The 17,442-nt window shown below is 38.7% G+C and overlaps 1 protein-coding gene across 2 annotated transcripts; it reads right to left on the bottom strand.

Moving 5' to 3' along the window:
- Window positions 1-2,686: 2,686 nt before the first annotated feature.
- Window positions 2,687-17,416, bottom strand: LIAS (lipoic acid synthetase). 2 transcript variants are annotated; one of them, XM_045834652.1, is made up of 11 exons: window positions 17,287-17,416; window positions 16,299-16,471; window positions 15,284-15,377; window positions 14,194-14,274; window positions 12,357-12,513; window positions 12,213-12,270; window positions 10,590-10,718; window positions 8,846-8,991; window positions 7,136-7,206; window positions 6,229-6,340; window positions 2,687-3,891 (listed from the first exon to the last, which is right to left on the bottom strand). In XM_045834652.1, exons 1-11 carry the CDS (start codon window positions 17,329-17,331, stop codon window positions 3,839-3,841), a joined length of 1,119 nt encoding a protein of 372 aa, XP_045690608.1. In that variant the 5' UTR covers window positions 17,332-17,416; the 3' UTR covers window positions 2,687-3,838. The 2 variants fall into 2 exon arrangements, with proteins under 2 accessions (XP_045690608.1, XP_045690610.1); XM_045834654.1 differs by lacking the exons at window positions 12,213-12,270; window positions 12,357-12,513; window positions 15,284-15,377.
- Between the last annotated feature and the right edge of the window lie 26 nt (window positions 17,417-17,442).

Below are 17,442 nucleotides of genomic sequence, written 5' to 3'. Positions count from 1 at the left end.
CTGTGTGGGTGTATTTTTGTCACAGTGCAAGTAACTAATGAGTCATGACAGTCTGGCATTAAATAGGAGAAAGTCACTTCTTTCTCGAGAAAAGGGCATTACATTATACTTTCAGATGATGCAAGAAAGGGAGAGAATTTAGCAAATAGACTGGATGTCAGTAGACTATAGCTCATAAGCCAAGTCTGGCCAGCTGCCTCTGAGCTGAGTGTTTTTTATATTTTTATATAATTACATTTCACTTATTTTTAGAGATTTTATTTTTTAGAGGGGAGGGGCACATTATAACCCATGGGAGGGAGGGAGAAAAGGGGAGAAACATTGATGTGTGAAAGGTACATCAATAGGTTGTCTTTAGTCCGCAACCCAGGCATCCTTAGGTTCACAGGCTGTCATTCATTCCATTGAGCCACACCAGCCAGGGTTATAATTACATTTTAAGTGGTTATAGTAAGTCCCCAATTTTTCCCCTTAGCCTGAAAAGCCTAAAATATTTATTATCTGGCCCCTCAAGAAAAAATTTGTAGACCCCTGAAAGGCAAACACCTGAGTGTTTCAACATAAGATGAGCTCTTACTCATAAGATTTGAAAGTGAGGATGAGCTTATTAGAATTTGCTTTATGTTTCTGCTTGAAAATATTCTTGCACTCTGCTTAATAATTTCATATTCTAGTGAAAGGATTATAACCACAAAATGTTTTGCTAAAGCTGACAGAATTAGGCACTGGTGCTTAGTTGTATGCTTCAATGTTCAGGATTGATTTTTTCAAAAAATGTGTAAAATACTGATTAAAAAGTAATAGAATTGTTAAGTGGAGGAAAACGGACAAAAGACAGCTGAGAGCCATGTAGACTTGATGTTTGTGTAGGGAGGAAAAAACCCAAAGTAACTGGGAGGTAACTTAATACAGCAATTTGAGAACTCTGTGTGGAAAATTGCAAGAATGTGGTTAGGCCAGGTAGATGAGTTGATTAGAGTGTCATTCCAACACACCAACGTTTCACATTCAACCCCCAGTCAGGGCACATACATGAATCAACCAATAAATGAATAAATAAGGGGAAGAACAAATTGCTGTTTCTCTCTCCCCCTTCCTAAGATCAATTAAAAAAAAATGTGGCTAGTCTTTTCTTCCCCTACTAAGACAATTAAAGACTTTTTTTTAATTGACAATTTCTATTTTTCTTAGTCTTTTTTTGGTGGGGGCCAATGTATATTGGTGAGACTCTTAACATAACTAAAGCTGAAAATCATACATGGAAACGGTTTTTAAAAATCATTCATATAGATACAGGATATATAAAAAACTAAACCCTCTCTCCCACGAAGTGCTCTCCAGAAGTCATCTGTTACTCCACTTAAGACTTCCAGCTTTCAATTTTGAATGCATTACCTACTAGTATGTGGTATCTTGGCTAAGTTACCTGAAAACCTAATTTTCCTCACCTGTAAAACAGACAATTCACATCTAACTCAAAAACTTGTGAAAAGGATTGCATGAAACAAATGTTTACACCAAGATGTCATTGGCACAGGGCTGGCAGGTGATGGGCAGTCCTGTTAGACACCATAAGCTGGTCCCAGTGAACCAAAGCCATGTTTAGGTTCTGGAATCACTAGGAACAGTCATTAACACTGAGCATTACAGGACAGGCACTATGGTAAGTCTGTTGGGTGTATTTTCTCATCTATTCCTCACGTAATTCCTTTGAGATAAATCCTCAATGGTGGTGACATTTCTTAAGGTAATAATTAAGATGCTTTAGGCTTCAAGTAAGAGACCCCTATTTAAACTGGATTCATTAATAAGACATTATCTCACCAAACAGGAGGTAGGTTTCTGGATTGGCTGGTTCAGTGGTTGGAAAAGGGGCAGGGACCTCTGTATCAGTTCTCTCTTTTTTTAAGATTTTATTTACTTTTAGAGAGGGAAGGGAGAAAGAGAAACATCATTGTGCGGTTGCTGGGGGTCATGGCCTGCAACCCAGGCATGTACCCTGACTGGGAATCGAACCTGGGACACTTTGGTTTGCAGCCCGTGCTCAATCCACTGAGCTACACCAGCCAGGGCTATTCTCTTTAAAAATACATGCCTTTATAACTTTCATTTTCTTAATGCTATTTGTGCAACAGAAATAAAAAAATCAGACATCCTGAAATGGATCCATTACATCGGAGACCAGTGATGCATTAACTTGTCTGCCCAATGAAGAATTTTGGTAGAGACCTCCTGCCATGGTTGTGCATTTGAGTGTGCTCCTAATTAATGCATCATTGTCGGGGAAGGTCAGAGCTCTGCCCTGGCTTTAAAAAGTCCAAGCCTGTCCATTCTTGTACAGCTGTGCAAGGGCATATACCTCTACTGCACATGTTCACCACATGCAAGCCTCCAGCAAGACCCAGGCGTTGGGTCACATATTCTAGTCACAGTATAATGGTCAGTTACGCAATGAGTGAATGAGTAACAAATCCAGAAGAGATTATAAGTGATTCCACTTTGAAACAAACATTTCCTGTTATTCCTCTTTCAAGTTTTCAGATTGTTTAACTGGAGAGTATCCTGAGATTACAAGATGAAGTATTTTAAAATTTGTCATAGTTTACTATTACTTAGCTGTGTAAACAAAGGAATAAGTAGACTGCTGAGGCTGACAAAAGACTGCAAATAACTCCCAGTTTCACATTTGTATCAAAACAGCTTTATTTTCAGCCACTATTACATAGTTGTCACCAATCTGAAACATACATTGTGCTAACAAAGTACCATTTTAATTATTTTACATTGGGATTTCATGAAAGTTTCACTTGATAAAGTATTCTGCTAAAAGGTTTCATTACCATTTGCCTCCATTGTGCAAAATTAGGAAATATATTCTAATTTATTATTCCTGTCAAAGAGTAGATTTTAAGGAGGATCATTTCAGAGATGCTTAAATTTGAAACTGAATCAAAGGATATATGACCCCTGTGAGTTACATTAAAATGTAACTAATTTTCAAAGTTACGCCTTACCTTTATAAAACATCCTAGTGAACATTTAAAAATTCAAAACAGAACTGGCTCTCCACATTACATATTTTACAACATAGTCACCTACACACTTCCTTTGTGAGATGGAGCAGAAAGGAGTCAGAGTCAAAAGCTCCTGGTACTTGGGAAGGAGGTCCCTTCCTCAGGTCACTGCTAGGCCACCTGCGGCCACCTCACCAGAGCGCTGTGAGGACTGAAGGGGCGGTGCGTGTGGAGGCAGCACACCCTCTTCGGTCACACTTCCCCGTCGTGGACAGCATCGCGGTCCTAGTTTCACATGCGATCCTCAACGAGTAATCAGGGCACACCTCTTCTGCAAGCCCAATGTAGTCACACGATTGTAAAACTCAGCACTCGCACTCTTACGCCTTTCTAAATTATTCCGATGAGGTTACACTGTTATGTAAAGAACACGTGCTAATTATTAATAATCTGATCGTAGTCTCAATCTGTACTGGTTGTGTCCTCACAGTATGTCATTTATCAGAAGTGAAATGATGCACAGGTAACAGAGAATTAAGGCTTTCTAGAAGTTTTTTATGTATTTTTAAAATTATACTGTAACAGTAAACTCTTACAAAGATGTTTTACGATTACATCATAGCAAGTAACTGTTTACTGGGACAAAAAGACATACTAAAAGACAAATAAATAACTATCATTAAATATGCACAGCTTATTGACATTTTCCTTGAAACAAAAGACTGGGTTCATCCAGTGACGCACAGGCATTCAGCCCCCACCTCAGGCAGCAAACGGAATCAAGGTTTTAAAAATCCCTGTGATCTTGAATGTCTTGGTAAGTGTTAGAGGGCTTTTGTTTTTCTGTTAGCCACTAAATTTTTCAGGAAAAATTCACCTATTTAGGAAAAATGGAAATACATTAATATCAACTTAAAGTCAATTTCAGAATAATTATGCTTCAGTGTTTTTCTTTAAAGAAGATTTTCCTGTTCATTGGTATTTCTCTCCTCAATCTCAATGGTAATAATACCCCCTATATCACTGGCTCTTTCCCCAACAATGATTGGCCATTATTCTTTAAAAAATGTTGTTTTATCATTACAGTCTCTACTATTATTCTTTCTAGTAACTCAGTATTATAAAGGGTGACCCTACAGCATCTCTGGGTCTGCTTCTGCACGTTTACTCCACACCATGTGCACAATCTATTCCTCATCACTGACAAAAGTACTGCTGTTGGCACAGTTTATTTCAGAGAGCAATTCTGCTCCATTATTAGCCTAGATCTGATGTTTATAAAACAGACCTCGTCACAGCTGAGCGGACTCATCTGATGGAATCGCTAGTTTACTCCCCTCCAGGGAAGCCAGAGCTCTTCATTTATAGTGGGCTTTCTCTCCTCCCCCTCAGCTGTGCCTGTGCAATCAGTCAGCTGGTTAGAGGGGACAGGGTCACTCCCCAGGTCATCGGGGCTCCATTTAGCTGCTCACTATCACAGCACAGCTCAGTGCTTATTGGCAGAGCTCAGCACTGCAGGTCCAGCTTTATGAGGAGTCTGATTCACTTCTGACAGTCATCTAGATAGATACACGAGTAGAATTGCAAGCATCCTATCCACACACAATCACCAGGAATTCCAAGCTCATAACCTAGCCAAGTAATGGAGAAAATAACCCACGCCGCTCCTCATTCTGACAGGAGTGAAACCAACGTTTTTATGATCAGATCCTAATCCATCATCTGAACCTAATGCTCTACTATTAGAATCTGACATTTTACTGGTAATTTAAGAAGCATTAAAATGTCCATAATTCACTTCCTTATAAATGTTAGAAACTTAAAAAAAATCTCACAAAACAAAAACTCCTTTCAAATGACAGTACTTTCTTTAAGCACTCTGGGAAACTGAAGCCTTTTCTATTTTCTATACTTAGTTTTACCTCCCCAGCAGCACTGAGAAGAAGGAACCACTTATAATTACTGGTTTCCAAAGTCCCCACATCTTGTCAGTCAGTCCGCGCTGAATCAAATCCTCAGGCTTTTTAACTGGGATGAACTATTGTTACTTCATTAAACTTTTTTATAGGAACACATTAAATATTACTAATACTTGACCATTAATTTTTATAAATAAAATCTATGCTAATTTAAGCATATCTATGATTTAGATCCTAACACGTAAGTCATTTAAAAGATCATTAATAGTAATAACACAGTTTAGACATGTCTAAAAAATAACTAGCTGATTTATTCTTCACAAAATTATAATTACATCTACATGACAGGGAAAATGCTGTGAAGGTTTTTTGGATTAAATTCAATTTTCAGTTATTTTCTCACAGATCTTTTAATGGCCACTATTACCTGATTTTTAATCTCTTGGAAAATGCTTTTATTTTCATTAGCTCAAACTACTGATTAAAATAAGAGCTGAAATTATAGAGGTAAAATTTGCACTGAAGCTAGTAAAAACACTAAAGATTTCTATAAGGAAAATAATCCTATACAACTTTTTGTTGCTTCTGGGAGGAAAAACAGAGATATTAATTTTGTAAGCAGCAATGCTAGCAAATAGATATTTAATACTTTTCAGGGTTTGAACTGATTTAAAATTCAGAGTTTGGAGATGAAGCTGCATCACTGTTAAATGACTATACATTTTCCAGAAAACTGTTATTTTTTTAATTCTAATTCCCTTTTCTCTCTTTCTTGTTTTTTAGAGATTTTATTTATTTACTTTTAAAGAGAAGGAAAGGGAAGGAGAGAGGGAGAGAAACATCAATGTGTGGTTGCTTCTCACTGCCCTCCCCCGACACTGGGGGCCTGGCCTGCACCCCAGGCATGTGCCCTGCCTGCAATTCAAGCTGGGCGAACCTGTGGTTCGCAGGCCAGTGCTCAGTCCACTGGGCCACTCCAGCCAGGGCCAGAAAACTATGTCATATGCTTGACGGATCCTTGTCATTTCTGAATAATCTACTATTAAAACCCACACAAAGATCGACTTCTGCTTCCACCAGTGGCTGAGCGATTAAAGCAGGGAATGACTCTCATTTACGGAACGAACTAGATCTGAGCAACTGTCCCTTCGATGTGACCCTTGTGGGGCAATCTCCTAGGGGCGTCCCCAACACCCTTCCCCCTTCTTCTTTTTCACAAAAGATACCCACAGCTATCACAGTCTCTATGTGGAGAGTTACGGTCTACCTAAAACCACCCCCGCAGTCTAACTCACCTGCTTTATATGAAGAACGCACCAGAGGGCCACTTGCAGTATAATGAAATCCAAGTTCATTTCCTACTTTTTCCCAGTATTTGAACTTTTCAGGAGTAATGTATTCTTCAACCTATATTTAGAGAATTAATTCTGATTCCAGAATTCCCATAAATCATTTTGATTCTACAGAAAGTTGATATCCATGTGATCAGGGTAGTTTTAACTTCCTAATGTATCCAGGCACGCCCAGGTTTCTTATTCTTCCTCTTCACTGACTACCTGTGTACTGGTTACCTGCTGGCCACTCCATCAGAACATAATTACAGGAATTAGGCAAGGGGGGAGGGCCATATTGATTTTGTATTATATTAGCTATTCCAAAGGCCAGAGAAAGAAAAAGAGATTGTTCATAGGGGTTTTGTATTATCTACTATTGACTAATAATAGACACCTTTATTGACTAACAAGTATTATGAAGAATTAGTTACTCCTGTAACATTCCTGAGGACCAGACTGCGTCTTACTCATCTTGTATCTTCTGCTCAGCACTGTGCCTGGCACATGGTCACTACTCAAAAAAAAGTTTCTTGAATGAATGAATAAATGTCCAATAAAAAATAGGAAGACTGACTTCTTTCTTACTTCATCCTGGCTCTCATCTAATTCTAAAACAAATCACAAGATTACCAATAGGAAATGAATGTATTTCCCAAATTTTAAATATTTTTTTTGTTGGATCATTTAAGTCATATAACTTTGGGGATAGCAAATAAATTCCAGTGTAACTGCTTCATGCAGATAATAAAATGGAACCTGGACTTGGAACTCATTACTAAAAAGCCAGCAGCTTTTTGATTTCACCTGTGGACAATAAAAATTTAACTCAAACTAGCGACAGACATTCGGTAATTCACAGCAGCTGTACCTTCAGGTGGCGCTTTGTTGGCTGCATATATTGTCCCAGAGTCAAACAGTCCACCTCTGCCTCACGAAGAGCTAGAGAAAAGAAGCACACATTAGCAGATATTTTTACGATGCTAAAATTGTAGATTTAAGCATGATTTTCCAGAATATATTTTTATTTCAGAACAGTGTGAACTTGAACTTGGTCTATAATCCGAATGTAGAAAGCAAGACTATACTCATCCACTCAAAGGCATTTCCATCCGGGAAATACGGAAAGGCCCGAAAACACAGGGATGGTTAAGACCGCCACAGGGGTCTGATACAAGGATGAATGACTCCAGTACTGGGGAACACATGCGAGAAGAGGGGCAGAAAGCGTTAGAGCGGGAGTCTGTTAGGCAGAGAAGATAAAGAGAGCAGTACATCCAAGGCCTGAAAACACCCCTATTATAGACCAGACGTGTTGCATTGGGCTTCTGCTAAATGTGAAAGTTATGCTTGGGCGGCTATGATTTGATCGGACATCAAAATCTTTCTAGTAAAGCTATGCATTGTGGTAAAGAGAACCTTTTAGTTCCTGTTTGAACTTACTACTCTTTGTAAAAAAAAATAAATAGCTGTGAGCTGGCCACGGACTTTCAGGTGAAACAAAAGCTTTCATATTTGAAGTTTCAAAAAGCCCAAGAATCACAAAGTAAATGGGCTTATGGAACTATGATGAGCAAAGTCCAACACATAACATCATATGAGTGTTACGAGTAAGCTTCTCCTCAAAGGCTGAAATGATCCTGTTCATCTTTGGACTGCCAGGGCCGGCCAGAGCTCCTGGTACCTGGATGGCTCTCAAAAATTGTCCAACGACTGAACAAGTGGTCAGAAGTATGTTTTTACTTGATAAAGAGGTAGGAAGAAAAATGGGATACATTTCATACCCTAGCTTCCTGAGTATCATTCCACAAAGTCCTAAGAAAATATACTTCCTTTCCTTTTTATGTTACTTATAACCATATACTGTACTTTGTTCTTATTGGCACTGTGGAAAAGGGACCACATGCGAAACCTAACAAGCTTGGGGGAGGCCTGTGTGGCAGCCTTAAAAGTAACCACACAGGAAGGTCTGAAATTAAAACATTATAACAGTAGATCATGGAGGGCAGTCACATCCTAGGCCAGTATTACACCCTAACAGAGGTCAATCTTTACCTTAACTAAGTCTGTTGTCTTTTTTGCATCTGGTAATATACCTTTGGAATGCTAAGTTGACCCTTGAAAGCATAAACATTGTGGGGGGGGCCACAAACCCCCTCATTCTTATTGTTACCATGTTAATTGACTATTAACTATCCTGTACCCACCTGCGTAAAAGCGTCCACCATTTAACTTTTTATCCAAATCCCAGAGGTTTCCTCTGCTTTGCTTTCTCCAACCTCCCTAATCTGCCACCATTGGATTTCCTGTAACCCCCCTAGTGGCCCCTTTTGACTGTAATGTATAAAGTAAGGTGCTAAACTGCAATTCTCTGGAGCATTTCTCAATCCATTTAAATTTTGCTTCCTAGCAGTTGTCAGTTTGACCCAAATAAACTCACAAAAATTCTCTATAGGTTTGAACGTTTCTTATGTTGACAGCACTTTCACTGAGACTGTGCAGGAAGGACAGGAGGGCCTTTGAAGTGGGTTCCTGCTATTACTCAAATTAAACGGGAGCTCTCACTTTTCAATTCCCTTACCTTTCATTGTTGCATACACTTGCTCGTCATTCTCGCCTAAACCCAACATTATAGAGGTTTTAGAAATCACATCGGGCCGCACCTCCTTGGCGTGCTTCAGTACACGTAGGGACTGGTCGAAATTCGCCCTGGGATCACGAACTTTCCTTGAAAACAGCAGGGCTGTTGTCAGTGAGAAGGACCACGAGCTCAGCTAAGCACATAAGTATGTCAGCAACATGAAAGACCGAAAAGTATACTCTGGACACTCTACCACATCACATGGTTCAGTGGCAGGCTCTGCACAAACGTCTAATTGTTACTGTAGGACAGAAAAAAAGCTTCACCGGACCCCTAGCTGTTGACTTTGAAGGATTTTTAAACCTGGGGCAGAAAAAATGAAAATAAAAGTAATTCAATCTATGAAGTATTCATTGAAAAAGCAGAATTCTGAAGCTGAGAATGAGTGTTTGTTAAGGGGTATTCAAGAAAAGGGAAAAAGAGTGGAAGAAAATCCCGGTACTGAACAAAGAAAAAACTGTTTAACCTAAAACCCACATTTCAGGTCTGAAACTTTTACGATCATTTTTTCTAAAGACTCAGCTGCCCCCTGCTGGTGAGAACACAACATTGACATTTCTTAGGCGAAAAGAAAGGCATGATTCTGGAATTTTCACTGGAAAGGATATCGTTTCTTAAGTGAAAGCAGGCAAACTGGCACCCACTGGTGGTGGGATCCTGAGATACGTGACAGGGCTGGAACTGGCCGCGTGCCAGGCTTCAACAGGGGCCACACCACGAGGGCTTAAATGGGGACAAGGCCCAAAGGATACAGTTGTGATGTTAAATGAGCATTCATTTGAACACAAACGCACCTTTACTTTGTATAACTGATTTATTGTGGTGGTTGTTATTTTAATCAGAGACCAGTTCATAGAGAAGAGAGGAAACCAATTTAGGAGTTTAAAAATAACTACAATACTGATAACACAGAAAGTCTTTACTTTCTGAAAGTATTTCTCCACTGAATTTAAGTTATGCTCCCTAATGGTTATGATTTAGGGGAAATGATAATCTTTATCATACCTCTTTCAAGTTCTATAACAAAGTATAATATCTAGAAGCTAACAAAAACCACTGTCAAATACTTCACTAAAGTTAGTAAGTGAATATATTAATCTTGCCTAAAGACTAAAATAATTTTTATTATTTTGAAATATGAACAGTCATTAATGGGGAATTACAATCTATAATTATTCCTAAATACTAGCATTTTTAGGAAAAGGAAGGAAGCATCGTTAGTGTCTACTTTCTAAGAGATTTAAAATACATCTGAATGATACTAGTTTTCCTTTAGCATCATTTATTACATATCTTAAAGCCAAAAGCATTTTAAAGGTCTTTTTTTTAAACAATTACAAAGTAATTGCTCGTGTAATTTTTTTTGAAATCTGTCCTTTGAAAAAATAACTTGTATTGGCACTTGTAATATACTGTTAAAACAAGAAAAGATGCTCATTATGTGTGTGATAAAACATACATGTATAAATACCTAAGTATATATACACTGAGATGTTAGAAATTAATATTATTGGGCAGAAATATTGTGGGTAATGATCACATTCTTTTTGTTGGCTGCATTTTCTGAATTTTCTGTAATAGACACACGTACACTGTTTTAAGTTTACTTTATAAAAGTAAATTATGATGTTCTCCTTTGAAAAATGTGTAAAACATCCCAACATTACTTTACACATGTAGGCACCTCTGTAATTCTGGGACCGTCTCCACGTTATGTGCGTACACATCTAATCCTGACAGAGCAACTTTTTCTACTGCTTTCAGATCTCCTCGGAAGTCCGGGGTGAGACATTCCACAAGAATTTTGGGATTCCTGAGGGGAGAAAAGGTAAGTATCAAACTGAGGAAAAGAACTGACATAACTGATGCTTAGCACAGAAATCATTCTACTCCTTCTTTATCAGTTTCAATACAATAATCTCTATTTAGGACCCACCAAGAAAAGCGTGGACACATAAGTGTTTACATTTGAACTGTTATGTGAAAAAAAAAAAAACCCAAATCCAGAGCATCAAATAATGTTTACATAATGGTTAGAACACAGCTGAGTGCAAATAAATAACAATACATTTTGAGATTATGTAGATTTTTAAATTTTACTGAGGTCTTAAAAATAATTTTTAAGAATCAAAATATAAATATCAAAATGTAAAATATAAAATGTTTTTTTATTTTTTAGAAAGTAAATTGGGACATTTCTGTGTGAATGTAAACACTTGATTGCTTTAATTTTGACTTCTTTAAAAATTCATCAAACAGTGACCTCCTTCTTTCTTCTAGGCAAATATTTCACAAGTGCTATGGGTTTTAAAAACTGTTCTGAGTTGCTGAGTCAAAAGCTTTGCTTAAATGAAATACAAGCGAAGTGTTAATCTTCCTACTTACATCGGCTCTACCTATGCATGCAAGCAGTAAAATATGAACTAGCTCATGGAGTTGCTTTCTGTGACAACAGTGGGAATGACGGAGACAGCTGACAAATTTCACACAAAACTAGTGCAAAGTTTCTGCAGCGTCTCCTGAGAGAACAGCTATACCTACACACCTACGTATCTGTATCTGTACTCTCGTGGGTATGAAAGACGCTGAAAGAACACCTGCTGCAACAAACTTACCATTCACTAACTGCAAGGTGAGACCCATTAGTACTTTGTGGAATCAATTCAGTAGGTTGCAAACAAAAATTTTTTAAATGAACTATAAAAAAACTAAATAGAAAATATTGCAGGAATCATTGAAAAAACATTTACTAAGTGTGTATGTAGGTGCTAGACTAGCACTGAGCTATAGGAATTAACATAACTCCTTTTTTTAAAGCTTTTTAAATACGTGAGATTAAAATAATAAAAAATGTGGATTATGGGTAAAATCCCAAGGTCATATGGAGATAGATAAAATCTGAATTGACTCATGTATTTTTACAATGTGGGAGCTTATCTTACTCTTATTCCTTCAGATGATGATTTATTCAAAATCAGTGCTAGGAAGGCTGAAGCTTTATACTTCTTTGAAAATGACTCAAAGTTTAGACTAGCACTCAAATATGACATAGGGATTCTACGGACCAAAGGTCCATGGTTAAGTCTGTACCCCTGCATCTCTAAAATTTCTGCAACTGTGTACCTGTATGTTAATATATGCTTTTTCTGGAGAAAAAGACACATAATTTCCAGCAGATTATCCGAGGGGGTTCATAATACCACACAAAAGGTTAATAAACATTGTTTTGAAGACCTTAAAGAAACAGAATTTACATTAATCAAAAAAGTCCTTAAATTACACACAAGCAAATGCTGAAACCACGTACCTCTCCTTTAAGTGTGACACAGTCTTTGCAAAGTGCTCAGCTCCTCCATCCGGCAAATCTAGAAACAAGAGAGCCCACTGCTCAAGATGACGTCACAACTCAGTGAGAGCCAATTTCCGGAAGAGGTAATGATGACACACTAACCATCTCGATCCACTGATGTAAGGACAACGTAATCCAGGCCCCACTCTGCGATTGCCTTGGCAGTACTGTAGGGCTCATTGGCATCCAGTGGAGGTGGCTTTCTTGCAGTCTTAACAGAACAAAACCTACAACCTCTTGTACATGTGTCGCCCATCAACTAGAATAGAAATGTTACTACTTAAATCAAGTAGGCAGATGACCCTCAAGAGTTATTATAGTGTGAGAATAAAGTTACAAAGAATGAATACAACTTGATTCTGTTTATAAGAAATGTGAAACATTCAAAGCTAAGCAATACAGTTAAGGAAAACAAATGTAATGTTGTAAAACTAGAAAGAAAAGGAAATGTAGACTCAGAGTTAGAATAGCCTTAAGGGAAAAAGGGGATGGGACCAGTGAGGGATGCACAGGGGCTCAAAGATAGTGCTAACATTCCGCTTTCAAACTGTAGGTATCAGGGTGTCTGCTGTACTGGTATTCTTACAAAAGAATCTTTATAACATATCTGTATCTATTTAATATTAAGAAAATGATTATAAAATAAAATATTTAATGTTATCAATATACAGATCTCTCTAGGAATTAAACAGTAGGCACAGCTCTTTCTTGTTAAGCAAATGAACCAGAAAACACATAAAAAGTCAATAATCTGCTTTCTGCAGGTATCACTCTTTCTCCAAAACACTGCCCCTGCAAGCACGGCCACTGCAGATGTTCTGGGGCCACCAGAGTTTCAAAGCACCAAGGTAGGGGCTTTGGTTTGGGAGAGAAAGCTCCTTTCCCCCTTCACGTTGAACTCTCTCGGAGGGGACTCACAGCACAACGACTAGGCCCAGAGTCTCAGAGTTTTACTGAAACAATGAACTCTCCCCAGGAATCAGTTACGAGTCAGCAGTGGGAAAGGGGACCAGGTAAGGGGGGAAACCAGAGATTTCCACCATAGAGTATTCAGTTACTCCTTCCTTTAAGAACTGAGGTTGCGTAGCTTGGATCAGCTCCCTGGTTGGCTCTGCATTACCAGAAGGCGCTCTCTCATAAGAACCCCCAGTGCCTCATGTAAACAGCCTCCTGCTGGTACCACTCAACAGTGTGGCAAACATCCTCAGACAAAGAACTTTCAGCTGCACATAATTTAGGTTTAAGCCCAATACCTCAATGTTCATCCCCTTCTGGATAAATGCGGTGGACTGCACTGTTAATTCCCAATTCTTATGCCACCAAATCAAGGTAATACATGCCACCATTTGCCCTGTAACTTGCAGCCTCCCCTCCCCACTAGATGAGGGGCTTACGTGTCTATCCCAACTGATGTTTGGCTTGGCCACGTGACTTACTTTGGCCGACAGAATATAGCAGGCCCGACCAAGCAGAAGCCCCAAATGCGCATAGAGGGTTGGGTTCCCGTCTTGCACTCCTTCTGCTCTCCAGAATAAGGATACACCTTGAAGAGCCGCTGCTCCAAGGACAATAAAGCTCTGTAGAGCAGACCTGAATGCATCCTACTTCCTGGAGTCCAGCTTTGCTCAGTCAAGATCAGCTGAACCCCAGCCCAAAATTAAGGGACCATAAGTAACATTTCCAAAAATTAATAGGAGATATAGCTCAAGACAGCACATGATTAACCATCAGACAGATGAAAGACTCAATAACAGTTATTCAGAGAAGAGTGAGATCACAACAGGCTGTTTTTTTGTCAGTTTTGTTTTTCACACATTTTGCATGAATTCCTATGTAATGAAAAAATCAGAGGTATTTAATGCACATTTTTAGGAGAAAGACATAAAACACTTCCTTTCAGTTTCTAGACTAAGACTGTAGTGCTTGAGACGGGCCTTACCATGATCGTGGCCGTGGCGGTGGCGTACTCTCCCCCTCCCCAGCACTCGCCAATATTGGGGCAGCGCGCCTCCTCACACACCTGTGAGGACAAGGGGACTGAATACAACCAGGCTGAAAACATCTACCATGTGAACAAGTGATCAGGCATTTTACACAGTACATTTTTATAGCACATTTATGAAGAAATTCACTATTCAAAAATGCTGTAAGTTGCTAAACTGTATGTATATTAGGATCCCATCTGTAAGTTAGAAATAGTATGAATGTATGTATTTATATGTGCAAAGGAAAATGTCTGAAAGGGTACACACTGAACAGTTAAAGTGGTGGAGTTAACATTTGAGATTATGTATATGACATTTCACATTTGATATTACACTCTTTCCAACAAGCATGTTTTTTAAAATCCTCCCCCAAGGACTTGTTTTATTGGTTTTGAGAGCTAGAGAGAGAGAGAGAAAGAGAAAGATAGGGGTGGGTAGAGAGAGGGAAAAAGAGAGAGATTAATCAGTTGTCTCTCATGTGCGCCCCGACCAGGGATGGAGCCTGCAACCTTTTGGTACATAGGATGCTGCTCCAACCAACTGAGCCACCTGGCCAGGTTTTTTTTGTTTTGTTGTTTTTTTTTCTTTAAAGAGAGAAAGTGACACAGAGAGAGAAACACTGACTGATTGTTTCACTTATTTATTCATTTGTTGGTTGTCTCTTGTATGTGCCCTGACCAGGGATTGAACCCGTAGCCTTGGTGTATGGTGACAATGCTCCAACCAACTGAGCAACCCAGCCAGGGAAGCACGTTCTTAACTTGTAATATAAAACAAAAAACCCCTCTTTTCCTAAGCTGCAGGAAAAATCTGGGGTTTTTTTCACTGTTAAATGAGAAGCTAAGAAATTCAATTACTTTTTTTTCTTTCGCAGGGAAAATGACTTTTAAATATATTTTCATTACTGAATATAGTGCATCCTAAACATCTTTATTTACTTTCCTTGCTGTTATTGGTATGTATTCTATTAATTTTTAAGTTACGCATATGTAGAAAATGTATGGCTTTTGAATAAGAGAAATATTTAACACCTTGACAACTTACTGTATGGAGATTCAAATTCCGCAAAGTATTTTTCAGTCTATTGTAATTTTTCCCCATGGGAATCTCTGTCTTTAGCCATGGAGGTAGTCTTAACCTGAGGAAAATCAAAACTATCCATTAACAAACATTCCCAAATAATCGTACATCTTTCAAGTTACTTTGACCTATTATAGTTTCTAGTGAAGTTATTTTTTTTGTCCCCCACAATCCTGGATTAACTCATAATTCTTGTTACAAGACAAAGAACAGAGATTCGAATTTAGGCTCACTCAAACTGTAGAAAACACCGATATTTGTGTCTAATAGGCATTATGTTCATGTCTATCTTTTGCAAAGGCACAAAGTAACACCATCCTAATAAAAAAAGAATGTGGAAGTTTTGAACGTCTCATTTCCTGAAGAAAAATACCCAAAATTCTACTTTTTGTTCAGAATAAGGAGAAGTTCCACAAAAAGGATTCTGCTCTACTTTCTATTCTAGATTTTTATCATGATTATTAAGTGCAAAAAATTCTAAAGTCTGGAGTGAAGACTGTATCCTCACGCTCCCCTGGACTTCCACCTACTTGTGATCTAAAAGTTGTTGGGTCAAGTATACAGCAAAACAATCTGTCCTCTGCATGAAATTCCCTCACCCTTCTTTTAAATGAAGGCAAAGTGTCCATAGGTCACATGTACACAAACTTCAAGAAGTAATGAGTTAGATCATAAACACCCAGTTGCAATGTAAGAAACTTCACTTTCTGAAGAAATTGGATGCTGGACAGAAAAATAGGAGATGGCAGTTCAGGACGGGTAAGTTCGAGGAAGGCTGAAAGAAAATTGTCAATGGGCACACAGAAAGGATTCCACCTATTTCAGCTACTTAACCTATGTCGGCTGTTACTTCTTTTCTAATGATTTAAAGCTAAGTTTAACAAGTCTGATTAAAAATATACTCTAGGGCTTGGTTATATCGGAAAATAATGGACAATGAAGGAATGGGACATTAAAATTATCTCAAAATTTCAATTACCTTTCTCCTTTTTGGCGTTTTAAGTTTCCTTTATATTCATCCCAGGTGCTCTTGTCTGCAAGATCACCAGATACAAAATCTTGAAGGTCTGGTCCATTCTGTAAAACTTCCTTTTTTTTATCTGGCAAGGAACTAACTGCTCTGACTGGATTGCATAAATATTTTCCAAATACCTAAAGAAAGAGTTCATTTTGACATTTATTGAGGTTTAAAAATAATTTTAACCTATTTAATACCCACTATTCTCATTCCCCCTGTAGACACCAAAATCCGAGGATACTCAAGTCCCCTATATAAAATGGCCTGAATCAACGCATACAATCCTACCTTCCTATCGCAACTCGCAAACGCAGATCGAAAACAGTACTGTTAAACAGTACATTTTTAAAAAGCTCCCTATAACTGGACCTCTGCAGTTCAGGTCCACGTTGTACAAGAGTCAACTGTACATAAGAAACCACTGGCTTCTAGATCTAAACGCAAACAGGACAAGATAGCCCAAACACTGTAATATTCATGAGTCACTACATCTAACGCAAAAGAACCTTCGACGACTCAAAACGAGCCCCTGCTAATAGTGCTGCACAAGGACGGTTGCTACAGCACTTGCCTGTCTCCGGGAAAGCTTTGAGCACAGGTGTGTGTTCTCAGCGTGCAGAGTAGTGTCTAGGACAGTTTAATAGAACACAAAATAGTAAGGGAGTGCTCAACCCAGTGCTCCTATAATATAATGTTCTCACAAATACAGGGTACAAATCACTGATAAACAGAAAGAAAAGCTCTCGGCGCTGGTCAGAGGACCTACAAACAAACCAATACTAGAGACTTTACTACACAGGGATGTCGGGAGAATAAATGATACTACATGAAAAAAAGTTGAGAACAGTGCCTGGGTAGAAGTAATTGCTCAGTGAGTGCTGGCTTTATTACTGGGCGCACTCAACAGCTGGGAATCCCTCACCCTACGCCCGCAAATCCCTCCACTCACCCTGGGCCTCACGGTGCGGACGACGATCCCGCAGCGTAGAGACATCTCCTTCTAGCTTTCTAACAGCGTCTAGGGATCTAATTCCCAGGAATAGTCAGGGCGACACACCGTCTCACAATTGATGACAGGTACTCAAACCACCTTTGACCCGGTAGA

The sequence above is a fragment of the Phyllostomus hastatus genome, unplaced genomic scaffold (assembly GCF_019186645.2).
Source record: "Phyllostomus hastatus isolate PE091 unplaced genomic scaffold, TTU_PhHast_1.1 phas_contig_196, whole genome shotgun sequence".
NCBI classification, from domain to species: domain Eukaryota; kingdom Metazoa; phylum Chordata; class Mammalia; order Chiroptera; family Phyllostomidae; genus Phyllostomus; species Phyllostomus hastatus.
The sequence above is the reverse complement of the archived record's forward strand: the minus strand, read 5'-3'. Positions and strand labels throughout refer to the sequence as shown.